General features: G+C 40.2%; 1 protein-coding gene across 8 annotated transcripts in view; it reads left to right on the top strand.

Moving 5' to 3' along the window:
- Positions 1–26835, top strand: part of LOC127572447 (myosin light chain kinase, smooth muscle-like) — a 238168-nt gene that overhangs the window by 111240 nt on the left and 100093 nt on the right. For all 8 annotated transcript variants that reach the window (XM_052019751.1, XM_052019732.1, XM_052019762.1 and 5 more), the window contains 6 exons: positions 1569–1734; positions 4493–4514; positions 4680–5629; positions 7157–7360; positions 9314–9448; positions 25422–25574. In XM_052019751.1, coding sequence (XP_051875711.1) covers positions 1569–1734; positions 4493–4514; positions 4680–5629; positions 7157–7360; positions 9314–9448; positions 25422–25574 — 1630 coding nt within the window. The remainder of the gene's footprint in view (positions 1–1568; positions 1735–4492; positions 4515–4679; positions 5630–7156; positions 7361–9313; positions 9449–25421; positions 25575–26835) is intronic.

Below are 26835 nucleotides of genomic sequence, written 5' to 3'. Positions count from 1 at the left end.
ACGCACCTTAAACGGGTGACCTCTCGTATTGGCCATTACCACCCTGGGGAAAAGATGCTGGCTGCCCTCTCTGTCTATGCCTCTCATAATCTTGTATACCTCTATCAAGTCTCCTCTTTTGTGAAGAAACTTTTGGAAAGACTGGTTTGATAAGAGTGACCTGCTGATCCAGAAGCTACCATAAATGCAAGGTGTTCTTGATTGAGAAACAACACCTAAAGAATAGATGGACCTCAGTCTTCTTTCATCCACCAACAACTGGCTGATGGCCATGATATCATACAGCCAAGAACATAGTGAACTTAACAAGGATAGGGAAGCAGTCAGTGCCTGCTAGAAGGAACACTTCAAAGAACTTCTCACCTGTAACTCTGTCCTTGACATGATCTTCCTTGACTTCATTCCACAACAAATTGTCTCAACCAGCCCAGACTGAGATGAAGCCAAAAAAGTTCAACTGAAAATCAACAATGCCTCAAGTAGACAGTATCCCTGCTGAAATTCTAAAACCTGGCAGAGAGGAACTTCAGTCATGAATTCCCAACCTCATCTCTAATGTATGGGAAGAGAAGGATGTAACCAGGGAACCTCAGAGACATCATAATCATGACCACATTGAAGAAAGGAGACAAATGCAACTCCAGTATCCACAAAAGTGTCTCTCTGGTGACTGTTGTGAGGAAAGCCATTGCCAGGGCCCTCTTCGAATTACAGAGTAGATTTGTGGAGGCACAACGGACATGATGTCCGCTTCAAGTCAACTCCAAGAGAAATGCAAGAAGTGCCATTAATCATTATATTTGGCCTTTTCTGACAATGAAGTCTTTGACTCCACCAATCATTAGAGGTTATGAAGCACCCTTCTCAAATTTGGCTTCCTGCAGAAATTCACTTCCATCTTGCATCAGCCACATGATGGCATGCAAGTCATGATCTTAACCAAAGGACCCACAACACAGCCAATCTCTGTGCAGACTGGTGACAAAGCAAATTGAGTGCACTACTTCCCTAACTACCCACTCACCCACCCCATTAAGCACAATGTGTCCCATCTGCAAGTCCCACATAGACAATAACCGAGTGACCTCCTCCTATGTGATGACAAAATAAACATGAAGACTTCAAACTTCTAATATCAAGGTCTAATTTGCATGATTGAAAATCTTCTCAGAAGTAATTTTCAGGTTATTTTCCTGATGTTAATGAAATTGTGTGTATCGCAGTATTGATCATTTAAAATTAAGAAAGAAGACAGGAAATTAAATATGTCCACAGAATAAGTGACAGAACCATGGGCAATACATTCCAGGCAACTCTGTAATCAAGCATGTGACCAGGGAGTTGACACACTTCGTTCAAGAATAGACCTGATGAGTGCAACGGCACTGAGACTGAGATTAATGAGGAATAAATATGATTAAATCAAGACGTTGAAATAATCCCAAATTTGAACAGTGGCAGGGTAACAATGGGATAACAAATCTTTTTAAATAGATGTTAAAAATACTTTAAGATAGGTGAAGTAATTATTTGGTTCAAGTGAAAATGCACCTCTGTTTTTTTCCTAGAATGATGTGAAACTGCAGCAAAGTGATCATTTCAACATGTTTGAGAAGTCTGGGATGCACTTTTTGGAGATCTGCGCTGCACAGGCAGAGGATGCTGGGAGCTATGTGTGCTTAGTGATGAATAATTCGGGGAAAGCAATGGCCACTGTTGATCTCATAATTCAAAGTATGAATATCTTTGAGGCTATTTTTCAAAATATTGTCTTTCCTGAGTGTTAATGCTTTCATGTAATTTAAACATTGATGTTTTAATTGGAAAGGCCATTTATATTATAAATTATAATGTTGAGGTTGCAAAGTGCAATAGTGTCTTTGGAATAAAAAGTGAATCATTTCCTTTGACTTTAGTATTTCTATCAAACCTTATTGTTGTTAAATAACTTTATTAAGACTTGGATTTTATGCCTTTCCCTATAATTGCATTTCACATCTGGACCCAATACTAAGAATTCTTTTCTTTCTTTTAATTCTGGATTTTGAAACCTTAAGCTTTCTTATCTTTGATGTGCATCAATATGAGCATTGAACAAGTGAAAGAGATAAATATACATCCGCACTTTACTGGATTGCATGTGCCCTGAAATAAGTTGTTCCGTGCTACCTCTTTCATTCCTGCCTGGTGTAAATTTCGACTCATCAAGAAGTGCTTGTTCCTCATTTCTTGCAATCTCACTGCAGATTCTGAAACAGTAGATAGTTTCAACAGTAGAAACATAGCAATAATAATAATCAAGGGACTAGAGGAGAAGGGGGAAACTTAGAAAAATTTCTGTCACTACAGAGAAGGTACCAGGAAAAGCCAATGGGGCTAAGGTCAACAAATCCGCCATAGAACATAAAATATAAACACAGTACAGCATAGGAACAGGCCCTTGGCCCACTATGTCTGTGCCAATCATGATGCCAATCCAAACTAATCCCATCTGCCTCGCACATGGTCTATATCCCTCCATTTCCTTACTTGTTCATATGCCTGTCTGAGTGCCTCTGAAACATTGCTATCATATCTGCTTCCAACCACTTTCCCTGGCAGTGTGTTCCAGGCACCTATCGCTCTCCGTGTATCTAAAAAAACTTCCATTGTAAAATCGCCTTTACACTTTCCCCTCTCACCTTAAAGATATGCCCTCTAGTATTTGACATTTCTACCCTGGCTGGGACAAAGACTCTGATTATTACCCTATCTATACCTCTCATAACTTTATAAACTTCTATCATGGTCTCCTCTCAGCCTCTGACTCTCAGAGAAAACAATTCAAGTTTGTCCACCTCTCCTTATAGTTAATTACTCTAATCCAGGAAACATCCTGGTGAACCTCTTCTGTACCCTCTCCAAAGCTTTCCATCCAGCAGTCTGCATCCTTGGGTCATAATGGATGCATTGAGTTGTCATCTATCAAAGTTTCTGGATTCGGTAGGGTCCTAAGGAATGGTAAATGCAAATATAATGCCAGTGGTGAAGAATGGAGAGAGGCAGAAAGCAGGAAACTCTTGGCTAGAATGTCTAACATCTGATATTGGGAAAATGCTAGAATTTATTTTTAAGCAGGTAACAGCTGAACATCTAGAAAATCATAAAGGCAATCAAACATTTTTTATGAAATGTTCACAAGGTTGATTGCAGGGATGGGATCTGAGGAAAAATTGAACAGGTTTAGCCTAACTTCATTGGACTGTGGAAGCCAATTCCAACTCCACCAAAAGGCTGCACCAAGTTGTTGGCTTCTAAGACTGATATTCAAAAATTACAAGATGTTCAACAAATCCCAATGTACATAAGAAATAGATAGTAGTTTAAATATGTACTTAAATATAATCAGATAAATTCTGACTTTGCTTGCAACATTATGATTGGCCTGAGCTAAGTCAACCATGAGTTCACTGTGAGAGTTGCCAAATACATTTCACTTGAAAACAAGAGTAATACTAACAACCATTATCTTCTCCCTCAAGCCCATGCTTGCTCTTGCAACCTTTTCACCTCAAATGCCTCCTGGGAGACAGCTATAAATTCTCCACAGATGCTGCCTGACCTGCTGACTGTTTCCAGGAATTTCTGTTTTTCTTTCAGATTTTCCAGTAATTGTAGTTCTTTTTATCACACCATTATTTCTCTTGGAAATCACCTTGCATTCTTCAGAAAGCTGATCCTTTTTAATTTTACAGCTACTGTTGCATTGACCTAATGCTGCAACTTTCTTTGGTACTTATTCTGCTCTGCATTCTAATTTTTACTTATCCAGGTTTTCCCATATATCTAAAACATTACAATGAAAATATCAGCCGTAAATCCAGTCCACAAAACTGTGACAATATTTCAGCTCTAAAGATTAAACCCTTCTTGGTCATGACAGTATGAAATACTAATCTTTCTAATAGTTGTGTGGTTAGGTTCAAGTTTTATTTAACACAGCACTAATAAGTATACTTACTTGTGACCGACACAGCTACTGTCTTTAGACTAAAATTAAAAATCAGTTTTGCTTTGAGATTATAAATTCATTTATCTACCTATTCGAACTGATGCTGTTAATCGATAAGAGAATTGATCCCCAGCATGAGTCTTTCTCGGCAGACTTCCTTCAAAGAGATGTGCTAGTTTTATTTATAACGCATTTCATTTTGTAATTGAAACTTCTTGTTCTGCACACTTCTTTCTGTGTAACTCCCATTTTAGCGAAAGGAGCCACATGTGGCCACATCTCCCAAACTACAAGAGTTGGATAGAAAACAAGAACCTCATGACCAATAATTGCCCATAGGTATTTGCATTTCTGGAGAAATACTTCTAACCATGTTAGGAGAAATGCTTTTCTTCTCTCTTTAAAAATGTGTATGTATACATGAACCTCGGAATGAAGCAGGCATACAAGTTTACGTCAATAAAATGATACCCAAGTTAATTTTCATTATTTTCTTTTTAGGTAAAGACTCAACAGATAAACTGTAAGTATATTCTGGAAAGAAACTGTTGCAACTTCAAGACACGTTTGAACTAATGTTGTATATATCAAAGTCTGTAATGTCACTTAGATTTATTAAGAGAAATAATATGTTAATCTGAGGCAAAATGAAATTGATGAAGTAACAATATTTTGTATTAATTAATAGTGCGTCAGTCTATCCAGGAAGCAAAGGAGCTGAAACAGTTGAAATTCTGGAAACTAAATGTGCAACCACAAATGGCATCCAAGTGCAAAAGATGGCAAACACAATCGCTGTTCAACCTACTGAAAGCTTAAACATGGCAAAAAGCACAACAGCAGCTTTCGAGAAGCAGAACCTTGAGACTAAAGAGAGAATGGACAAAAAGCAGGAAAACCAGTCTTACCCAGACTTAAAGTCAGAAGAAAAATATGACAAGCTACACCAAAAAGCAACAAATACCATAACACTTCAGGAGCCACAAGAAGAAAGAAAGAAATTTTCCATCGAACAGAAAGCCCAGAGCACTATGATAACCCCCAAACAACAGCCATCCCAAAATATTACAATAGTCTCCAAACATCAGACATCCCAAAGCCTTAGAACAACTCCTAAACAACATATGTCCCAAATAATCACAACACCCAAACAACAGTCATCCCAAAGTCATTTAACAAGTTCTAACCAGCCAATGTCCAAAAGCACTACAACAGTCTCCAAAGAACAGATGCCCCAAAGCATCTCAACAGCTCCCATCCAACAGAAAACTCAATGGACCATAACAGGGACCACCCAACAGAAGTCCCAAAGTTTTACAGCAACCCAAGATCACCAGAAATCTAAGAGTAGTACATTGCTGCAGTCGTGCAAGATAGAGGAGCAGCCAATCACCAAGACAAAAGATGTTCCAGGAAGGCAGATAGAAGAGTATAAGAAAGTTGCCTCACAGATGAATGTAGAGGGTTGCAGAACCATGCAGCATTCACAGAGGGGGACTGGGAAACCTTCCCAGCAAGAGGAAAGCAAGAAAATCACAGATCAAAAAACAATAACTGGAGAATCACCCCCAGACTTCCTTATTTGTCCTCAAAACCAGACCACTCTAGAGGGTGAAGAATTGAAGTTCAGATGCAAAAGTAAGTGAACTCATGAATTTTAGTGCAGTGGTGTACCTTGTTAATTAAAAATGAATATTTTTTATTTAATTTTGGTAAGTCTGAATTACACACATATTTTCAGTGATGTTCACATATCACAATTTAAAAAAAAAGCTCTCAAATATGATACATTTCTATCATGTATGGTAGGTCACCACATATGGGACAGATCCTACTTTCATGTACTAACTTCAGAACAACAGTCAAGCAAATAAATTTAACCACTGACTGTTATTTAAAGCCAATTTTGGCATCATATTTATACACATGAGAACATAATGAATGTTAGTAAAGCCAGGACTTATTCTGAATTTGATAAAGGCAACATGACAATTGTTCGCAGAGATAGTTTCAGTTGTGTTTGCTTCAAGCTCCCCAGCTCCATATATACAAGGCTCTATTGAAAAGGATACACTTCTTGCTTTTTGTTGAAGTAACTGTTAGAGAAACCAGTGCAAATATCACAACCAGCAAAATGGATGTAAAATGGAGTCACAGAAATAGGCCCTTCGGTTCACTGTGTCTATGTCAATCATTATGCCTACCTATACTAATTACACGCTTGCATTAATTCCATATCCCTCCATGCCCTGTTCATTCAATTACTTGAAAAGGTGCCTCTTAAATGCTGTTACTGTTCCTGCCTCCACCACCTCCTCTGGCAACTCATTCCAGATACCAACTACTCTGTGTGTGAAAAAATTTAGTCCTCAGATCTCCTTTAGACCTCCTTCCTCTCACCTTAAATCTATGCCTTCTAGTTTTAGACAAAACTACCATATTGTATCTACCCTATCCATGCCCCTCATAACTTTACATACTTCTATCGTGTCACCTCTCAGCCATCTTCAGCCCAGGCAAAACAGACCTAGCCTATCCAATCTCTGTTTATAATTCAAGCCAGTGATATGGTCACTAGTCTACCCAATCTCTCCCTAATCTCAGATAGTTACATGGTTACTATCTCCAAAATGCTCCAAGACTGACCACTCCACTTGAAGGCTTAATAATAAAAAAAATCTGCGATATTTTCTTTTGAAAGTCAGCTTGAAATCTGACTTAAGTGATTATCCAAGACAATTCAAATATTATTGGTATTAGAAGTCATTATTTATCATTTCATGTGGAACTATAATTTTTGAAATATAAACAGGAAATGCCGGAAATACTTAGCAGGCCAGGCAGCATCAAGGGAGGAAAAAAAAGAGTTGATTTCATCAGAGCTGAGAAAAATTTAAAACAAAATAAATTTTAAGCTACTGCAGCAAGGTGGTGGTAGGATGGAGAGAAACAAAAAGATCTACCAAGTGGTGATGGTGCCAACTGGAGGAAAGTGGTAAATATCTGTGAATAGCAGTAGGCACTTCTGGAGTCCGTGTAAACAAGAGACAAATGAAATCTAAAATACCAGAAGTTGTGAGAGAATCAAAAACTGAATGCTGGAAATGTGAGATGCAAGTCTAGAATAGCTAATTATCTGATTTATAAGATGTTTGTGTTGTACAGTTACAGGAAGCCCAAAACCAGAAGTAAAGTGGGCTAAAAATGGAGTTTTACTTCAAGGAAGACCGGGTGTTAAAATATATGAAGAGGATAGAGTTCAACATCTTTGTTTTAACAATATCAGTGTGTCAGACAGTGGTTCCTACAGCTGCACAGCATCAAACAGCAGAGGCCAAGTTTCAAGGTGCTGGACTTTGAGTGTAAAAGGCAAGTAATTTAGTCCCATGAAAGTACTTTGCGTTTTGTTTCAATATCATTTTTAATATTGTGTTCTGGATTAATGTCACACTCGCTTGATTGGTTGTAGTATTAGGTAGACAGCAATAGGCCTGAATTTGAGTCCTACCTTGGTAAATGATTAATTACATTTAAAATCTTTTTGGTAATTTACAGGCTAAGAGCCAACAACCAAAATATTGCTTCAAAAGACTCAAGGTTGTGATAAAAGTCTAAATGGTTGATAAACAAACCCTTTCTTCAAAAAAGTGTATGACAGTCTGGTCCACAAGTGCCTGCATCCCATGTTATGTATTTGGTTATTCATGCAGTCTGAGGGGATCTAATAAGCTGTTTAGTTGTAAACGTTTACTTCCGTGTTCAAAAAATGTAATACGAGTTTTATAGATATAATCGGCAGTGATCCAGAAATAATATCTGTACAGAATCTGGCAATCTCAGCCCCTGCAAAGTCCACCTCAGTAACATGGCCCTCTGTTTTAATTCTGGCTTTGGTTAGAGGTTAGTATTATAAGTTGGAAAGTCATCTGATTCACCAAAGGTCAGGCCTGGGCTGTTTTATCTCTGAAGACTTGTTTAATTTCTTCTGCTTTCTTTCTGCCACTTCTGGTAGAAAATAATGGGAAACTACAAGGTCTGAGGCTGTCCGTTACCACCAGGCTGATTGCAAGTTTGGCAGCCAGGGCTGTCACAACTGGAAACCAGGAAGGACAGGGAGCTGGGTGATTTCCTCAAGCAGCCTCTGAGAGTACTTCTGCTCCTCCTGACCTTAAACCATAAGGGGACTTACAGGATGTGTTCCATGGTATTTTCAATAGGTCTGGAATGGGCAGGCAAGCCTTTGCACTTTGTTCTTTATGGATGCTCATCATTCTTCTTATCTATGGTGGGCTCGCAATGTCTTAATTTTGCCCTTTGCAATAGTGAGAAGCATATTGTCCCTCCAGAGAAATGCAGTCCTAACTCATAAAGCATGAATACCAAAATGAGTGTATTCAATTTAATTAAACATTCAGCAGAAAGTTCAAGGATCACTGATGTCTTGTTAACCTAGTGGTAGCTTATCTTGTTTCATTAATACATTGTTTATTCTCTAAAGAGGCATACAGATATTGGAAAAATATTTTAATGAGCTGTCATGAGTATTCCAATCATTAGATTTTATAATAATGAAAAAAAGGGTGAAAATTGATGAAAGATTTTAGAAATTGCGATTTACGATAGCAGTCTGGTATTTTGGTTATAAAATGAGAAAATTCAAAATGCTAGCCAAACCAAGAAGTATCTTGTTTATTTCATCAACTTGGTTTTGAAGATTTTGCAGCTCCTTAATGCATCTAAGGAATGTTCGCTCTTACCTGATCTGTTGTATATTCACTGTTTATAAATGCTTGCAGGTTAGAATGCCACTGGTATTCTCATTTTGATCAGATGTTTGCATCCTTCAGAATAGATAAGTTATTTTAGAGATGGAACAGATTTATACAATAACTATTAAAATATTTGTGAATACTTAATAGAAGTAATTATCAGTTACATATATGTTGATATTTCTTTAATGTTTTCTTATTTTCAGTTGTAGCTTTTGCTGTTCCAGCACTGGTTTAGTCAACTAATATGTGAGCTTTGTGAACTAATTTATTGCTCTTCTCACCTATTATGGTTCAGATAAAGGTACAACTACAAATTTCCAATGATTGTATTTTTGATGAATTTTTAATGCATTTACATGCCATTGCTATGTTTATCTATTTTGAAGAACATTAAATATTTAAAATAGTTTACCCCACATTAAAATAGCAAAGGAATGTTGTAAGTACACATTTTGTCCAATATCATTGACATCAGTAATTTATGTGCAACAGCTATGCAAAAAATTTATACACACATTAATGATGGATTATTTTGATCAATCAATTCAAGGCTCTAAGGCCAAGGAGACGCCACCAGTTTTCACAAGCAAACTGAAAGAATGCACCGTGAGTGAAGGCCAAGATTTTGTGCTGGAGTGCTCCGTGGATGGCAAGCCTCAGCCTCGGATTACTTGGCTTGTCAATGGTAAGAGAAACATTTTGCAGACCAATAGACTTAAAGCAGTATTTTGTAAACATTCAGTTCTGAGATTAAAGTTCAAAATTAAAATACATTTAATTAGTTTGTGATTTTGTAAGGATTATCATATTCCTCTATGAATGATTTGAATTGTCTGATTACAGGTCTTTGTTACAGCAAAATAAGTTGACTTTGTGTCAGACACTATTACAACAAATTGGTAAATAGTTCTCAGTCGATATGGATGAAATGCACCAAATGGACTACTACTGCACCATAAATTGTGATGATTCTAAAATATTGTTCCTCAAATCACTCGATGATCTAAACATTAATTAGTATTTTACATTTTGATTGCAGTGAGTAAATTTGTAATGTACGATATAAAAAAAGCTTTGACAGATTGCATTCTAATGTAGACAATATGAGTTTTTTACAATGCAATTTGTAAAGTTTTAAACTGTTACTTTGCATATTTGCAAATGATTCAATACAATGTATTAATGAACGAGTCAACTCAAGATCTTAACCTGCTTATTATTCTTTCCTTCAGTACAACATAATTAATGTCATAACTGTTCCTTTATATACTGCCACAATCCTAACATGTTGTTAGTTTTGCTTTGAGGTTTTAATCAGAGTTCCGTTGATTGAGATTTCCTTGATAAATTCACAGGAAGTTCACATGGAAATTTAAACAAGATACAAATCCAAAAAGACCTGAGCCTTTTTTCTACTTTGTTTTCTTGGTTTTAAGGCAATAATGAACTATATGTTCTGATTTTAAATCCTTAACTACAAGGATATTGGCTTTTATGAACTTTTAGAGAAGTTTCCATTTACTGTAGAATTTGATCTGTCCAAGATAGTGTAGTTCTAAAATGATGCCAGAAGGCGTCTCCAGTTTATTGAGATACTGGGTGCTTTGGAGAGGAAGCCTTCATAGTACTGTATCAGAACAAGTTTCCATTTTACAGTTGATCTCTGTTTTACCTAATTGATTTATAATCTTGTATCACACTATCTTGCAGTTCATTGAAAGCTTTTGGATGACCTTCCTATTAAGTTATTCATGTTATTGCTTCTTTTACTCTTCCTGTAAAAAGAAAACAAGCAAAACTCCTGAATTCAGATTTGGATGCAATATGTAACGGCATTACATGATAGATTTACTTATTAATTTTTAAGTAATTTTGTCCATAAGAAATTTTGTTTAACTTTTTTTTCTGGCTGATAAACCTCTTGTTGAATATTCTGCAATCATCTTAACTTTCATGTTCTACAATCTCAAATATATGAGACCTTCTGGTGCATCTTTCTTGCGACTTTTCATGGAAAGGCCGAGATTGTGCTCTTATAGAAAGACATGAATTGTATCTGAGGTTACAAAGAATATATTTCTTTTATGTATAACTAGTGGTTTCTTCAAGACTACCAAATTTCATCGCTTTGCCACCCAAAATGCATTTAATTTGCATTAAAAATCAGCAAAGACTAGCAGGAAATTACAATTCTTCTTTCTTTTTAATGTCACTCCTGAAATTAATTTGAATTTTTTAATTCCTAAGCAAAATATCTTTATAGTTTGATAATAAATGAAATTCATTTATTTAAATGTGGTGTGTGCAGTAATGAAGTACAAACTACGCTTCAGAACTCTTCCACAGGTAGAAGCTATCCATTTTTAACATGCCACCAGAAGAAATATAAATTTTGTAACTGACCAAGTACCACTGTAAGTCGCTTAAGGCACTCATAAAACAAAGATGTACTGACAAGCCGTCCATTTCAAAATTATCCAGCTTCAGCTGAGCAAATGCTAAAAAGCTTAGAAATAGAGAAAACAGTGAAAAGGACAGTAGCAAAACCAGCAGAACAGAGAAAGTTAGGTGAAGGGTGCAAATGAAATTTAATGCAGAGAAGTGTTAAGTGATTTATTTTGAAAGGGAAATTGGATAGTGGCAGTAAAACCTAAATTTTAAAGAGGATACAGAAAAAGAAACTAAGGGATTAACAAATCTTTGAATGTGGCAAGATCAGCAAATAACAAGTTTTAATTAAAACAAAGCAGAATGAATCCTAGGTTTCATAAATGGAGGTCTAAAAGTAAGGAAGTTATGTTAAGCCAAATTAAAACACTGGTTGGCTCCCAATTGGTGCATTGTGTCAAATTCTGGGAACCTCACATTAGAAAGGGTGTCAAAGCCTTACGCATGATGCAGCATATCAGGAGAATGATCCCAGCAAAGAGGGAAATCTTGAAATTGTGAAGGGTTTTGATCGCATCATTTGTGAGGAGCAGTAGGTGTGGTAGCTGGAGTACGCAGATTTATAGTCGTTGGCAAAGAAGCCAAGGATGAGATGAGGAGAATATCTTTCAATCAGTGAGCTATTGTAATGTGTAACGCAATGCCAGTAAAGGTAGTGAAAATGGTTTCAAAAGTAATCTTCAAAAGGGAACTCGCAGGTAGTTAAAGAAGGAAACATTTGCAGAGCTGTGGGGAAAGAGCAGGGAGTGGAACTATCTGATAGTTCTTTTAGAGAATTGGCATAGCCAGGATGGAATGATGGGCCCTCTATGTTGTATGATTCCCCAATTCTTAATGACTTGTGACAGATGACTAAAAGATTTTTATAAGTTAGCCCTTGTAGTCAAAGTCTCACACACACTGAAAATCAAAATGGAACTTTTAAACACAACCATCTTGCATTTTCATCTTTGGGACTTTGCCCACAGCATGTAAGTCTTGACTTTGAAAACTGATGTGAGTGTGATAAAGCTCTTGATGTAAATTCAACTGTCTTAACTGGTCTCTAAACATTAAATAATTGTTTGCAATGATAAGCTATGGAAGCGCAATGATAAGCTATGGAAGCAAAAGGATAGAATTTTAAAGGAAGCAAAAGAACAGAGAAAAGCATGGGATTCACAAATCGAAAAAGATAGCAGGACAAGTTAAGTAAACAATTCTTAAATAAAGCATGTTGTCTCCTTGGCTTTGAAGATAGAGAAAAAGCAGAAGCAAGGAAGCAATAGTATAACTTCATATAATACTGGTTAGACCCCAGCTGATGCATTGGGTTCAATTCTGGACACCACACATTAGGGAAGAATTTAAGGCCCTTGATACTGTGAGGTGAGACTTGATAAAATGGTAGCTATTCGCACATTTTTAAATGTGCGATGCACCAATTTAACTGTATTTTACCTTTTTAAATTAAACTTTACCTTTGAGAAAATGAGGATATGCTCATTTAACTATCTTAATTGGAAGGCTCCTGAGAGGTCAATTATTTGGTTTCATGGGAATGAACCAGATATTCAGCTGTGGGAATGACTGAACCATGATGCCCTGATGACCACAAGGCAGTGGCCTGAATTATGCATGGAGTTGGTGGGATTTCTCAGTGCATGTACTAGAAAGTTCTGGGACTACTTGTCAACCATGGAAGTTCTAAATTTACTGGACAAGCCCTGCCAGCAAAATCCCAGCTACACTCCAGTATACATAGAACATTATAATGCAGTACAGGCACCCGCCACTCTGTGTGGGCGGAGAAAAAACAACTTGCCTCTGACATCCCCCCATACCTTTCTCCAATCACCTTAAAATTATGCCCCCTCATGTTAGCCATTTCCGCTCTGGGAAAAAGTCTCTGACTGTCCACTCAATCTATGGCTCTAATTAACTTGTACACCTCTATCAAGTCACCGCTCATCCTCCTTCTCTCCAAAGAGAAAAGCCCTAGCTCACTCAACCTATCCTCATAAGATATGCTCTCCAATCCATGCAGCATCCTGGTAAATCTCCTTTGCACCCTCTCTAAAGCTTCCACATCATTCCTATAATGAGGCAACCAGAACTGAACACAATACTCCAAGTGTTGTCTAACCAGAGTTTTATAGACCTGCAACATTACCTCGCGGCTCTTGAACTCAATACCCCGACTAATAAAGGCCAACATACCATTCGTCTTCCTAACAACCTATCAATGGCATGGCAACCTTGAGGGATCTGTGGACGTGGACCCTAAGATCCCTCTGTTCCTCCACACTGGTCAGAGTCCTGCCATTAACCTTGTATTCTGCCTTCAAATTCGATCTTCCAAAGTGTATCACTTCACACTTTTTCGGGTTGAACTCCATCTGCCACTTCTCAGCCCAGCTCTGCATCCTATCAATGCCCTGTTGTAATCTACATCAACCTTCTACACTATCCACAACACCACCAGCATTTGTGTCCTCTGCAAGCTTACTAACCCACCCTTCCACATCCTCATCCAAGTCATTTATAAAAATCACAAAGAGTAGGGGTCCCAGAACAGATCCCTGCGGAATACCACTGGTCACCGACCTCCAGACAGAATACACTCCATCTACCACCACCCTCTGTCTTCTATGGGTGAGCCAATTCTGAATCCACACAGCCAAATTTCTCTGGATCCCATGCCTCCTGAATTTCTAAATGAGCCTTCCATGATGAACCTTATCAAACACTTACTAAAATCCATGTACACCACATCCACTGCTCTACCTTCATCAATGTGCTTTGTCACATCCTCAAAGAATTCAATCAGGCTTGTGAGGCACAACCTGCCCCTCACAAAGCCATGGTGACTGTCCCTAATCAGCCTATGCTTCTCCAAATGCTCATAAATACTGTCTCTAAGAATCTTCTTCAGTAATTTGCCCACCACTGAAGTAAGACTCACTGGTCTGTAATTCCCAGGGTTGTCCCTACTTCCTTTCTTGAACAAAGGAACAACATTCAATTACCTGGCACTGCTCCTGTGGCCAGTGAGGACGCAAAGATCATCACCAAAGGTGCAGCAATCTCTCCCTCTTCCCTTGCTTCCCCTAATAACCTTGGAGATATCCCATCCAGCCCTGGTGACTTATCTATCCTAACCTTTTGAAAGTTCAGCACATCCTCTTTCCTCATGTTGACATGCCCTAGCATATCAGCCTGTTGTACGCCATCCTCACAAACATTAAGGTCTCTCTCACTGGTGAATACTGAAGCAAAGTATTCATTAAGAACTTCCAACTCCGGGCACGTTTCCTCTTTTATCCCTGATCGGTTCTACCCTCACGCTAGTATCCTCCTATTTTTCACATACAACTAGAACACCTTGGGTTTTCCTTAATCCAACTCACCAAGGCCTTCTCATGCCCCCTTCTAGCTCTCTCGTCCATTCTTAAGTCCCCTCCTGGCTACCTTGTAACCCTTGAGCCCTGTCTGATCCATGCTTTCTAAACCTTAGGTAAGCTTCTTTCTTCCTCTTGACAAGATATTCTACGTCTCTTGTCAACCACAGTTCCTTCACTCTACCATCCTTATCCTGCCTCAATGGGACAAACCTATCCAGAACCCCCTGAACAACCTCCACATTTCCATTGTGCACTTCCTCAAGAACATCTGTTTCCAGTTTACGCTCCAAAGTTCTTGCCTAATAGCATCATAATTCCCCCTCCCCCAATTAAATACTTCCCCATATCGTCTGCTCCTATCCCTCTCCAAGGCTATGGTGAAGGTCAAGGAGTTATGGAGGTTATGGAGCTGTTCGTCCTCCCCCCTCAGAATGCTGTGGACCCGATCTGAGACATCCCTGATCCTGGCACCCAGGAGGCAACATATCATCCGGGAGTCTCTTTCACATCCACAGAATCTCCTGTCTGCCTCCCTTACTATCGAGTCCCCTATCACTGCCGCCCTCCTCTTCTCCCCCCCCCCTTCCCTTCTGCGCCACACAACCAGGCTCAGTGCCAGAGATCTGGTCACTGTGGCTTTCCCTTGGTAGGTCATCCCCCCCAATAGTATCCAAAGTGGTATACTTGTTATTCAGGGGGACGACCATGGATGCTCTGCACTACCTGCCTATTCTCCTTCCTTCTCCGACAGTCACCCAGCAACTGCCTCCTGCAGCTCAGGAGTGACTGCCTCCTTGTAGCTCTTATCTGTGAACTCCTTGTTCTTCCACAGGAGCCAAAGGTTATCCAGCTGCAGCCCCAGTTCCCTAACATGGTCTGTAAGGAGCTGCAGTTGGATGCACCTCGTGCAGATGCAGCTATCAGAGAGACTAGATGTCTCCCAGAACTCCCACATCTCACAAGATGAACACACCACTGACCCTGGATCCATTCTAACTACTCTAGCCTGGCAGTAAAGGAAAAATCAGAGAATAAAAGAAACTTACCAGGGACTTACCTTGGCCTCCATCTCCTCTCACTGAAGCCGCTTGAGCCAAAGCCTCAAGTGCTCCACTGTGATACTGGTCCACACGTTATAAACAATGCTCAAGGTAACAGGCATTTCAAAAGTATTTTCATTTTTGGCACTTAATGCACTCCTGTGAGCAGAGATAATTCAGAGTGGTGCTGCAGCTACTGGGATTGCTGCATACCTGTGATGATCCACCCAGGAAGGTTGCTCTTGGCATATCAGCGTGTTTACTGCAAGACCATAAGTGATGCTTTGTTGACTTTCTGCTGCTCTTACTCCTGCTGGCCTTCAGGCCCTGCTCCATGCAGCTCTTCCTCCTGTGCTGGCTGCAGTCTGTGGTTGGCTAGGCTTTGCAACATGTAGTGCACGACAATGGGATCTCCACACCTGACTGTTGTATTCTGCAGGGCATCTCCAGACTGAGGTAGGGCATCAAAATCTCATCTTGAGATCTGTGGCATTTTCTACCAATTTGCTGATACCTTAGTGTCCCTTGTTGTATTGGTGCTTGGCTGCTTGAGCTGATGTACAAACTGGTGAGCAGCCACAGCTGTAGAATATCCCCTTATCCCCCAGTGCCCATTCCTCAAGACAATACAGACCACCAAAATATCCTGTGGTGCCTATTCCCTCAGAATGCAAAAAATATGGGAGTAACCACTGTCGGATCCGGTTATTTTTGAATCTACAGGTTCTTTCAGGAGTCCAAGAATGAGTTGAAAACAACTTGGTGCTTCGCAAAGTTTTATTGGAAAAGTTTAAAACAGAGAAACAGTCACAGAGCACATGGCACTAGCTTTACTACTAGGAGATGAGCCAAGACAAAGGAACTAAAAATGAGCAAGGGCCGGGGGTGGGGGGAAGAGAGCAAGAGAGAGGGATAGAGTGATTAACAAAAAACAATGCCTTTTATACCTAAGAGGTACTCCTTCGATAACAATAGTCCAATCAGAAAACCTATTAGGTACCTGTGACAGAATCAACTAATGAGAAAACATGTGTTCACCTGATGGATGAACCAATAAGCTAAGTAGCGGCCATTCCTTGTACAGCCACTTGAGGTGCATTAAACACTATACATGTTAAAAAAAACTACTTAAAACAGTCGAATCCAACACCAGGAAACATGGCATTCAGTGTCATGAAATTCTTCTCATGTTCTCATGTTGGGTGGGGTGGAAATCCTTTCTGTCCATGGTCATTATTCAAAAGAGATTAAATCCTTCATTAGTAGCGAGCTCTGTGACCTCTCAGATGCTGCAGAGTATAGCAGATTGCCAAGTATGGGATGTAATTGCCAGCCAGGAAGATCTAGTAGCCGGGAGACTGAGGCTCACCTCTGTGGAAGAGTAATCTGGGCACAAGCAGATGGCTGGAGCTCATCCAGCAAATATTCCCATATCTCTGTCCTGACAAACTTTTAAACCTGAGCCTGGTCCAGACAGGTCCAGGTAGGATATGATGTCTCTGAAGATTCTGTGGGAATAGATTCTTGGAAAATGGACACATCTTTGCCTCCATCCCAAAGTCCCTGACCATTCTTAATTGACCAGCCACATACATGCTAAAGACTTTGGGGCAGTCAGCTATTTTCTCTTTAATTCTATCATATCTGTATCTTTTTCAGTGACAATAAGTGGTCACACTAATAGTTTGAGCATGGCTTTCTCCATCTTGTAATCTGGTTGTGTTGTGATGGTGTTTCGTTTGCTTTGTTCCTCTGTGCAGGTTTGACGTGCCCATTCCATCCTTGGCTATTTCACTGCTATTAATGGAAAATGTATTTTCTTCCTCCAAGGTAGTACTCTATAGCAGTCTGTATTAAATTATATTAACAATTCCTCAAGGTACTTTTGTCATTTCTAAGCTTTTAGAGTGAAGTCTGAATAACAACATGATAAAGTAGGAATTCTCAACCTCGCATAGTGATGTCTCAGAAGAGACAAAACAAAGTTGGTACTTTTGGATATACTGAAAGAATAGGACAAAAGGGCACAGGTTAAAGATTCTGCAAGTTAAATTTAATACAGATGTCAGGAAGCTTTTCCATATTGGGATACTGTGAACAGCAGCTGGAAAGGGTTGCCAGGAAGGTTTCTTTTGAGGCCAGTGCACTGAAGTCGTTTAATATATGGTTTCAGTAACAGGAAGCTGATAGGGTTAGTATTCTCGAAGGATGAGATCAGAAGCCAATCCTGTGGTTTGTGATTGAGCTACTAACAGCTAATTTTCACCCTTTGGTTTTATCTTTCTGTACTATGGAGTACATATTAAATATAGATATTACTTTACCCTCATTACCTATCTTATGCTTTATGTATAAATGATTAGGTTCTAGAAAAGTTGCATGTACCAGACCTGAAGCTTAAAAGTACTTGGGATCTAAGGAATATGAGAAGAAATTTGGAGGAAGATATTAGTTTAAATGAAAGCCCCAATTTTAACACTGGATGTGATGCCATTTAGTGAGAGGAAATGCAGGCAATTTTAGCTCCCGTGACTCGTTTCCGTTTGACTGATGGGAGTTCTCCCACGCACGTCATGAATCGGGCAGATTGCCAACAGGAAGCACATACTTTCCACCAAGCCCCCTGAGCCTTATTTAACATGAAAGCATGCTTCTTAAACCAAGGGTCCATTCCCTGTTTGCATTTTTTCATAATCACCTGTAGAGTACACTGTGCAGAAAGACAAGTTGAGGATCGCACCTAGTTTTTAATTTGATCTTGCTCTGGAGATCCTCATGGAGGAGACAAATGTAAGGGGGGGGGGGGACTAATTCTTCTGTAGCAGCAAGGGAAAACCCATGGTCACTTTGGATAGAGGGACAAGGTCGGGTCTGTGCCATCAGCTTCACCCCAAGGTCTGGGCTCCATCAGAAAAAAATTGTGATGAATTCACAACAGCAGAAAAGGTATTTCTTCACTTTTGCACATCTCAGCATTTCCTGACAACACCCCTCTCGCTTTTAGAATTCTCAGTGGCTCCTTCCCCTCCATTGTATCCGCTGGGGTAATTCACGCGGGAATGCTGCAACGTGTCTATCTTTCATTTCAAACACATTAACCCACTTTGGTGTCTCCCCACCACATGCTACCACTAGTCTCCCTTCACATCCTGCATCTTGCACAATTGCCAGCTGCAGCTAGTTCTCCTTCCTGACCGCAATAAGTGTTCATTGCAGCATCCTCCATATTCTGGGTTGGTTCTTCTCTGCCTTGCAGCAACTGGCCTTGCAACTCTCCACTTCGCTTTGCAATTGCCACTCACTATCTCTCACTGTTGCCTTCCGGAAGACCCAGTTGATGTGAGAAAGAGAATTGAGATGAGGGGAAGAATTACCAGCACCATCACCCTTGTCCAAGCACAGCAAGAAGCACTGTCAGTGGCCAAGTCAGAATTTTAAGTGCTGGTGAAGGTCGGGATGCCTCATCAGAGCAGTGTATCTGGATTTTATTGTAATCCTGCATTCAGCTCAGCAAATATACAATTTAACATTTTTGAGATATTTAAAATTATTTTCAACTGTCCAGGTTTATTTTCCAATCTATCTGTTATCCTTTTTCACTTTGTGCTAGATTTCACTCTGCAGCAAGAGGGTCATCTCAGGAGGGGGTTCCTCCTGTGGCTCCATCACTGGGATCTCCCAGTTCGCAGCTCAGACACTGGCACTCCGTGTCAGTGGCTGCTGATGCAAAGGAGCACGTGTGGTGAAATGCCTGGTGTAGGCGGATGGCAGCAGGAGGGCGGGACGGCTTAGGACAGAGTTCCCCAGAGGAGGAGGCCTTCTGCCTGCTCCACCAGATGATCATTGGCCCTATCAGGAAAAGATAACTGTTGGCTTTAAGCAAAATAGCCATAGCAACTTGAAGAACACAAGACTTCCTTTAATTTTGCTCAGGGCACCTCATAAGAATAGTTTAGTTTAGTTGATAAATTGTTTTTTTGAATGCATTGTCATATTACTGTTTGGTCTTCTCTGGGATGGTGATGTTCTGGTCAACACTGAAAACCAAAGCAATGATGAGATCTTTAATGAGTCTGCACATTGTAGAAGACAAGTAAGAGCAAGTGGTGTGTAACCTTTACATGCCAGTGGCAAAGCAGATGACCCTTCATCTACAGGTCCAATTGCAGGAGGTTTCAGAGGTGTATGATTGCTGCTTGGAGGCCTGTACTTCTCCAGATAGAACCAAGAGTGTGGCTCTTGCTCTTTATTGCTTTGGTGGTGAGCAATACCTCATATAAGCAGACCCTCCACTCACTTGCTATCTACTGACATATCTAACTTTGTTCAGGCTGTCTGCAAAGACTACTGTTGCTCCTGATTTTCAAATTGTTCCTCTATGCAAATGAAACAAGCAATGATAATTAAGTTCCACTGATAAGCACATAATGTTTACTGAGAGTGATAAGCTAAAAACAAATTGGCAAACCTGGAAACTCTCCCAGAAATCTAGTCCACAAAAATATCCTGTGATTCACGGACCTTTATGCACATTTTCAATTGCTCAGTAAACACCAGTCCCAGCCTGTTTTACTGGCAAATCAGGAAGGTGAGAAAGGCTGGGGATCATGCACGGAATCATGGAAGTTTGCAGCACAGACAGTGGTGATTTGGCTCTGTGGACTGGACTGTGCTGCTGGCCAGGCAGTGGTTCCATGGGAGGCTATTGGCTGACTGCATTGCATGGGTCAGTGCGTTCCCAACTTCCACACCAGCGCACAGCATCACGTAAGTCAGGAAGTCAGATGCCGACACATCTGCCCCTCCCTCTGCTATTGTGCTCACCTTTTAAACACTATGAGAGTTTCTGCCAACATCACACTGTAAGGTTTTGAATCCCTACCACTCTTAAGGTGAGAAGTGCTTTCGACATTCCCTTCCATTACTTTGAATCTATGTCCCTCATTATTGACTTCTCAGCTAAGCGGAATTTTTTTTCGCATTCATATCTCCTTAGAATAAAGGTGGAGGCCATTCAGCCCATCAAGTCTATGCTGGCTGCTGTGATCTATTCCTTTTTGCATGCCCACTAACACACCACTGTTTTTCCCGTCAACCAGTGACAATTGATAATAGCCAATTAATCTAACAACCAGCGTATTCTTGGAATGTGGGAGAAAACCAGAGCACCGATGGGAAACCCAAGCAGTTGCTCGGAGAATGTGCAAACTCTACAGAGGCAGCACCAGAGATCTGAATCAATGCCAGCAGCATGACCTATACCACTGCTGTGCTGCCTTAATTTTAAACACCTTGACTCAATCTCTTCTCAGCCATCTTTGTTCTGTAAAGACCAAACCCGCCCTAATATAGTTCTCCAGTCCTGGCAGCATCCCCATATGTCTTCTCTGCATCCTTTGAAGTGCTCTCACGTTCTTCCTGTAATATGATGACAAGAACTGTACACCATGCTCTACCTGCACCCTAACCACACGATTCTAGCAGAACCTCTCTGGTGTCTTGGGGACACGAGACTGCGGATGCTGGAACTTGGAGTAACAAACAATCTGCTGGAAGAACCCTTGGTGGGTCGAGCAGCATCTGTGGGAGGAAAGGAATTATCGACAAGCAGCATCTGTGAGAGGAAAGAAATGTTGACAGTTCCTTTCCTCTCACAGATGCTGCTTGACCCCCTGAGTTCCTCCAGCAATAGTACAGCGAAGAGCCAGTGTAACTTAGCTGCCATTAACCAAAGGTTGCTGATTGCAATGCACCACTGTGCTGCTGGCTTCAAGAAAATGCTGAGGAAAGGCACTGAATGGAATAAAATTGATGTATACACATTCCACATACATCTAAGCTAATCAAGCCAGTCATTTCAAAGTTTTTTTTTTAAAGATGGGCAGAGTGATGTTGATAACTGCCTATCAACCTCTCGCAGTAAAAAAAATCAAGTCTGGAGTTCATTGTGCAACCCAGATGTGAACTTTGTAGATAGTGGACCAGCTTCATGGACTTGAGTTCTTCATTATGGCATTAGCAGCCCATGATGCATTCCTGCTGCCACAGTATGAAAAGTATCAGGTTATTTCCTGATTGCCACCGCTCCTCACAATGTACTTGCTGCTGGAACAAACAACGGTGGTGCTAGTGAATGCCAAGCAGAACTGGTCACTGCCAGATCTTACTTTGGCACGATGGCAACTTAGCACTTCAAATCCAAAGTGTGGCGAGTTGAGCCTTTGGCTCCTGACCGGCTGCAGGACCATTGCGAACGGTGCCAACGCAACATGAACAGGCAGCAATAAAAGGCATGACCTCCACACTCAACCTGACGTGTGGAGTTTGATTTGTTTTAAGCGCTTGCAAGGAATCCACTGCAAAAACAGGTACATTTCTGTTATTTTCTTCCATCTGTCCTATTATCTTCAAGTGCAAGTTCCATTAGTCAGTCTTGAAAACCTGTTCCTGTGGAGGATCAAGGTTTCATGGATAGAAACTGAGATTTCCACATTAAGCAAGAGTTCACTTTTACCTTGTAATAATAGTGAGTGCTGACAGCTTTGTTGCTGTCAGTGCAGCAAAATCTGGGCCTTCATGCTTTGTGCTAATTTAAATATATCTGTTTCATTCACTTCAAAAACCCACCTCTTCTATCGTTAAGCTGCACCATTTGTAAAATGTGCCCTGCGTGGTTTTGAAATACATCTCTCAATTTTAGCAACATGAAGCTAATCTAACATTTAGTTTGCCCCTGCATTGCAGTAAAGGCGTTTTTTCAGGGTGTATGTTATTTACAGGTTAATCCTCTTCCACAAATTAAATGTAACAAGAACGGATCACAAATAAACAGATCTGAAATGACATATGCTTTCAAATAGAACTTGAAAATTTATTTAAGTTTGACCTGCTTTAAAGTTCCTTAAATTCCTTTGCCTGAGGCACCACCAGGAAAGTTTCCCTTTTGTTTCAGGTCACATGAATATCTTCTCTTAGCAGATAGACTCTGCCAAAAGTAAATTGGACGGTTCCGCTACTCAGTGCAGGGATTTTTTTCTAAGGTTTATGGCAGTTCAGAGACTTGGAAGGCATGCTCAAACTCTTACAGCACAGGCAGGCATTATAAATAGCAGATGGAATTGTTTTCAGCTACAAACAAGAATACAAAATGGATTTACTAGCATGCTATGTAAATGCTGAGTGCTTGAGCTTTAAAGAATTGTTTTCAAGGTTGAAGGGTTAAAGTTCACCTTCTGCTGGGGCGCCAACCCGTTGAAGCTGAAGTCAAAAGGGAAACTAAGAAATAAAGAAAGGGCAGGGTAGTATTCAAAGGACATAGGAAGGTAGTGAAAGCCTTGGCCATTCACTCTTCAGACACAGGTTTCTGGAGATGATTCCTAAGAATCTAGTTACCTGAGCAGGGTTTTAAAACTCTTGAGCAGTTCTGTGTCCTCTAAATGCTTGTAGGCCTAGCAAGCATGGGTTGGATGCCACGTGAATGGAAGACTAGATGCCTCGTGCTTTCTCATGTGTAAGGGTATAATCTAACCTGCAGGGCAGCTTGTGAGCAGAAATCAGAGATCTGAAGGCAGTGGAATCAGGTGTTTTAAATATTATGAAGTATACTTAAAATCAAATTGCACTGGTTTCTTCGAAATGCTGGAATGCCACCTGAGTCTTCATGTGAGTTTCTGAAAGTGAGGTGGCTAGGTTTGTAGTGGCTGCCAGTGCAGAGAGATTAAGTCTTTACTGACGTGTAGTCCACATGAGTGAGACAGGGTGCGCGATTCTAGCTTTCAGCTCACGGTGATGTGTAGCAGTCTCAAGAGGGGCATGAAGGGTAAAGTCGCCCACAATTGAGGCCTTAAATGATCGCTGAAGTACCTAGAGGTCTATGTGTCAAAATTAATTAATAGATAATTATTAGATAGACATTTAGATAATTATGGATGTGTATATAAATGGAAGTCCAGAAGAAATTTGATAATGTTCCCTGTAACGGACTGCTAACAAATTTGAGAACATGTACAACTTGGAGGCAATTTATTGACATGGTTAAGGAATTTATAAGACCATAGTTGACAGAAATTAGGGATAATGAGAATGTCCCACATAGCAGATAGGTCCAAAATGTTAGGGCTCATGGGAAACTGGTAAATTTGATTCAAAATTGGCTTGGCAGTAGGAGTTAGAGGGTAATAGCAGAGGGTTGTTTTTGTTATTGAATGCCTGTGACTAGTGTCCCACAGGGATCGCCGCTGAGACCCTTGCTAATTGTAATGGTACATGAATGATTTGGGTACGAATGTAGGAGGCAAAATCAGTAAGTTTGCAGATGACACAGATTAGTGGAGTTGGCAGTGTGGATGGTAGTCTCAGGCTGCAGGGTGATATTGATGTGTTGATGAAATATGCTGAGAAATGGTAGACTGAGCTTAATCCAGATAAGCGTGAGGTGATGCATTTTCAGAATATCAACAAGGCTAGGACACACAGCATACAATAGTAGGGTCCTGGGGAGTATTGGGGAGCAGAGAGATCTTGGTGTACAAGATCCTCGAAAGTGGCAGTGCAGGTAGATAATATGGTTAAAAAGGCATCTGAGATGCTGGCCTTCATGAGTCAAGACGTTGAATACAAGAGCAGGGAGGTTATGCTCCAACTTTATAAAATATTATTCAGACTTCAGCTGGAGTACTGCGCGCAGTGCTGGTCACCACACTAGAGGAAAGATGTGATAGCGCTGGAGAGAGTGAAAGGTCGATTCACCAGGATGCTGCCTGGGATGGAACTTTTCAGTTATTCAAAGAGAGGTTGGGTCTGTTCTCACTTGACTAGAGGAGGTTAATGGGTCATGATTGAAGTATATAAAATTATGAGAGGGACAGAGGTGATAGGTAGCAGGAAACCTTTCCCCATATCAGATAAAACTAGAGGACCTAGATTTAGGGTAAGGGGTAAGAGACTGGGTGGGGATCTGAGGGGGACCTTTTTTGCCCAGAGAGTGGTGAGTACCTGGAATATACTGCCTGAGAGAGTGGTGGAAGCAGAGTCTCTGACAGCATCTAAGAGGTGTCTGAACAGGCATTTGAATCACCTAGAAGGCTTTGAGGCAAATGCTGGTAGGTGAAATTAATTGTGGATGGGTCCCCACTGGTCAGCATGGACATGGTGGGCCAAATGGCCTGATTCCATGACTCAACCCCCAGTTGGCAGTATACTACCACTAGACCCCTTACAAATGATTCAGGTGGATGAAAGAGTAGAGAGTAGTGTAGCCAGTAATCTGATTATTTGTTTGAAGGATTTGTTGTAGTGTACAAACACCTCACGCAGATAGGGGGGAATTGTCTGTTAGCTTGGGTGGGAGAGCAATAATACATAACTTGAAAATTATAGCTGTTTGCTCTGGAGCTTATTCTTCCAACTTGTTCAATGTCTTCGTGGGAAATTTTGTACATACGGGGAGCATTATAGACAAGCTGCTCAGGAAAATGGTCAGAGTAATGGAGCAGAAGATCAGCTTTATTAGTCCAAAACAGACTGGAAGGTGGTGGATGTTGTTCATTTTTCCAACAGTGCTTATTCACCTTGCAAATGATTTAACAGGCCACTCTATCTGGAAGAATGTATTTAAATACTCAATCATAGTTGGGTGTAATGGAAGCAGATTGTGTACCTCACCTGCTCAAGGAGGAAAATGGGGCTTGTACGGTCAGGAGTGATTGTTTAATAAAACAGCTACATGGTACTGCTTAAGCTCAATTTTTTTTTTACACACAATTTCAAATTTCTCTTTAATCCACAGATAAACCCATCCAGTATGCGCACAACACATTTGAAGACGGCATAGCAAAATTATCTGTACAAGATGCTCTGCCAGAAGATGATGCCGTTTATACGTGTGTAGCAGAGAACAAATTTGGAAGGGTATCTTGCTCTGCTAAAGTGACAGTAAAAGGTAAAGGAATCTGCAAATCCACTTGCTGCAAGATGTGGTAAAGATGCTAATCTTACAAACTAAACTTACCCAGGTATTCTATGTAAGAGTAACTAGACCAGCATCCTTTTATTCAGCTTTTTTCATCACTCCAACTTAACTCAATTATTTACTCAAAATCTTCCAGAAAGGGACAAGTTACTAATGTACAATGGGAGGACACAATTCAAGATTCCCTTTCTGGGGTGGTGTTGTTAAATGGCAGTAAAGGAACAAAAGCTTTGTCATGCTGTTAAATACCAGTCCTAATTGTCTGCATAAGTTTAATTGCAAATTAATGTGCAAGTGCAGCAAAATCTTAACACCTGTAGAAAATTTTCACTGTAGTGGAATGGCACAAATCACCCAGCAACTTGTTGGTTGCAATTCACAGGCCATCTCTTCCACATCACAAGTTCCTGGATAATTCCTTGGCAGCACAGTTAGTGTGGCTGCTGCATAGTCCCAGTGACCCAGTTCCATTTCTGATCTCTGGTGCCATCTGTGTAGAGTTTGCACATTCTCCCTGTGCCAAATGGGATTCCCTGGGTTGCTTTGGTTTCCTATCACATCCCAAAGATGCCTGGTTGTAGATTGATAGGTTTCTGTAAATTACCCATAGTATGTAGGTGAGAGAAAATGGGTAACAAGGAAGTAAGTGGGGGAGTGGCGCTGATGGGATTGCTCTGAAAGCCTTCGACTCAGTGGGCCAAAGAGCTGCCTTCTGTGTTATAAGAAAATATATACAAGTGTACACATTAATTACATTATGAACATGAAACTCTCAGTGAATTCTGATGTAAATTGTTTATGCAATTAAATATTTAGTTTATTCTTGCACAAAAAAATAACATCGAAAAAAATCATATCACACTCCACCTTGGGCTTAGTATTTTGCAGTGAAAGTGGGAATTGGTGACTCATTCTAAATCCCAATCAATACCACCTAAATTAATTGCAGTTAATTCTCTAAGTGTGGCATTGGCTGGTAACAAAAACATTAATGATTTTTGATTTTCCTTTTGGGCGGAGAAACCTAAACTTAGTTGCTGTTTCTGGAGAATAAGCGATCAGAACAGTCTATCAGGTATGCAACTGACTGAAGCATACCACTGACTAACATGTTTTATTTACACAATTTTGTTCCAGCCTTTCTCTTACTCTTCCTTGTTTATATATCAAACTAAACATAAAAATATTTTCAGTAGTCCTTGAATTGCAACAGTAGCTTAGACAACTTTCG

The sequence above is a fragment of the Pristis pectinata genome, chromosome 1 (assembly GCF_009764475.1).
Source record: "Pristis pectinata isolate sPriPec2 chromosome 1, sPriPec2.1.pri, whole genome shotgun sequence".
Lineage (NCBI taxonomy): Eukaryota > Metazoa > Chordata > Chondrichthyes > Rhinopristiformes > Pristidae > Pristis > Pristis pectinata.
The sequence above is the reverse complement of the archived record's forward strand: the minus strand, read 5'-3'. Positions and strand labels throughout refer to the sequence as shown.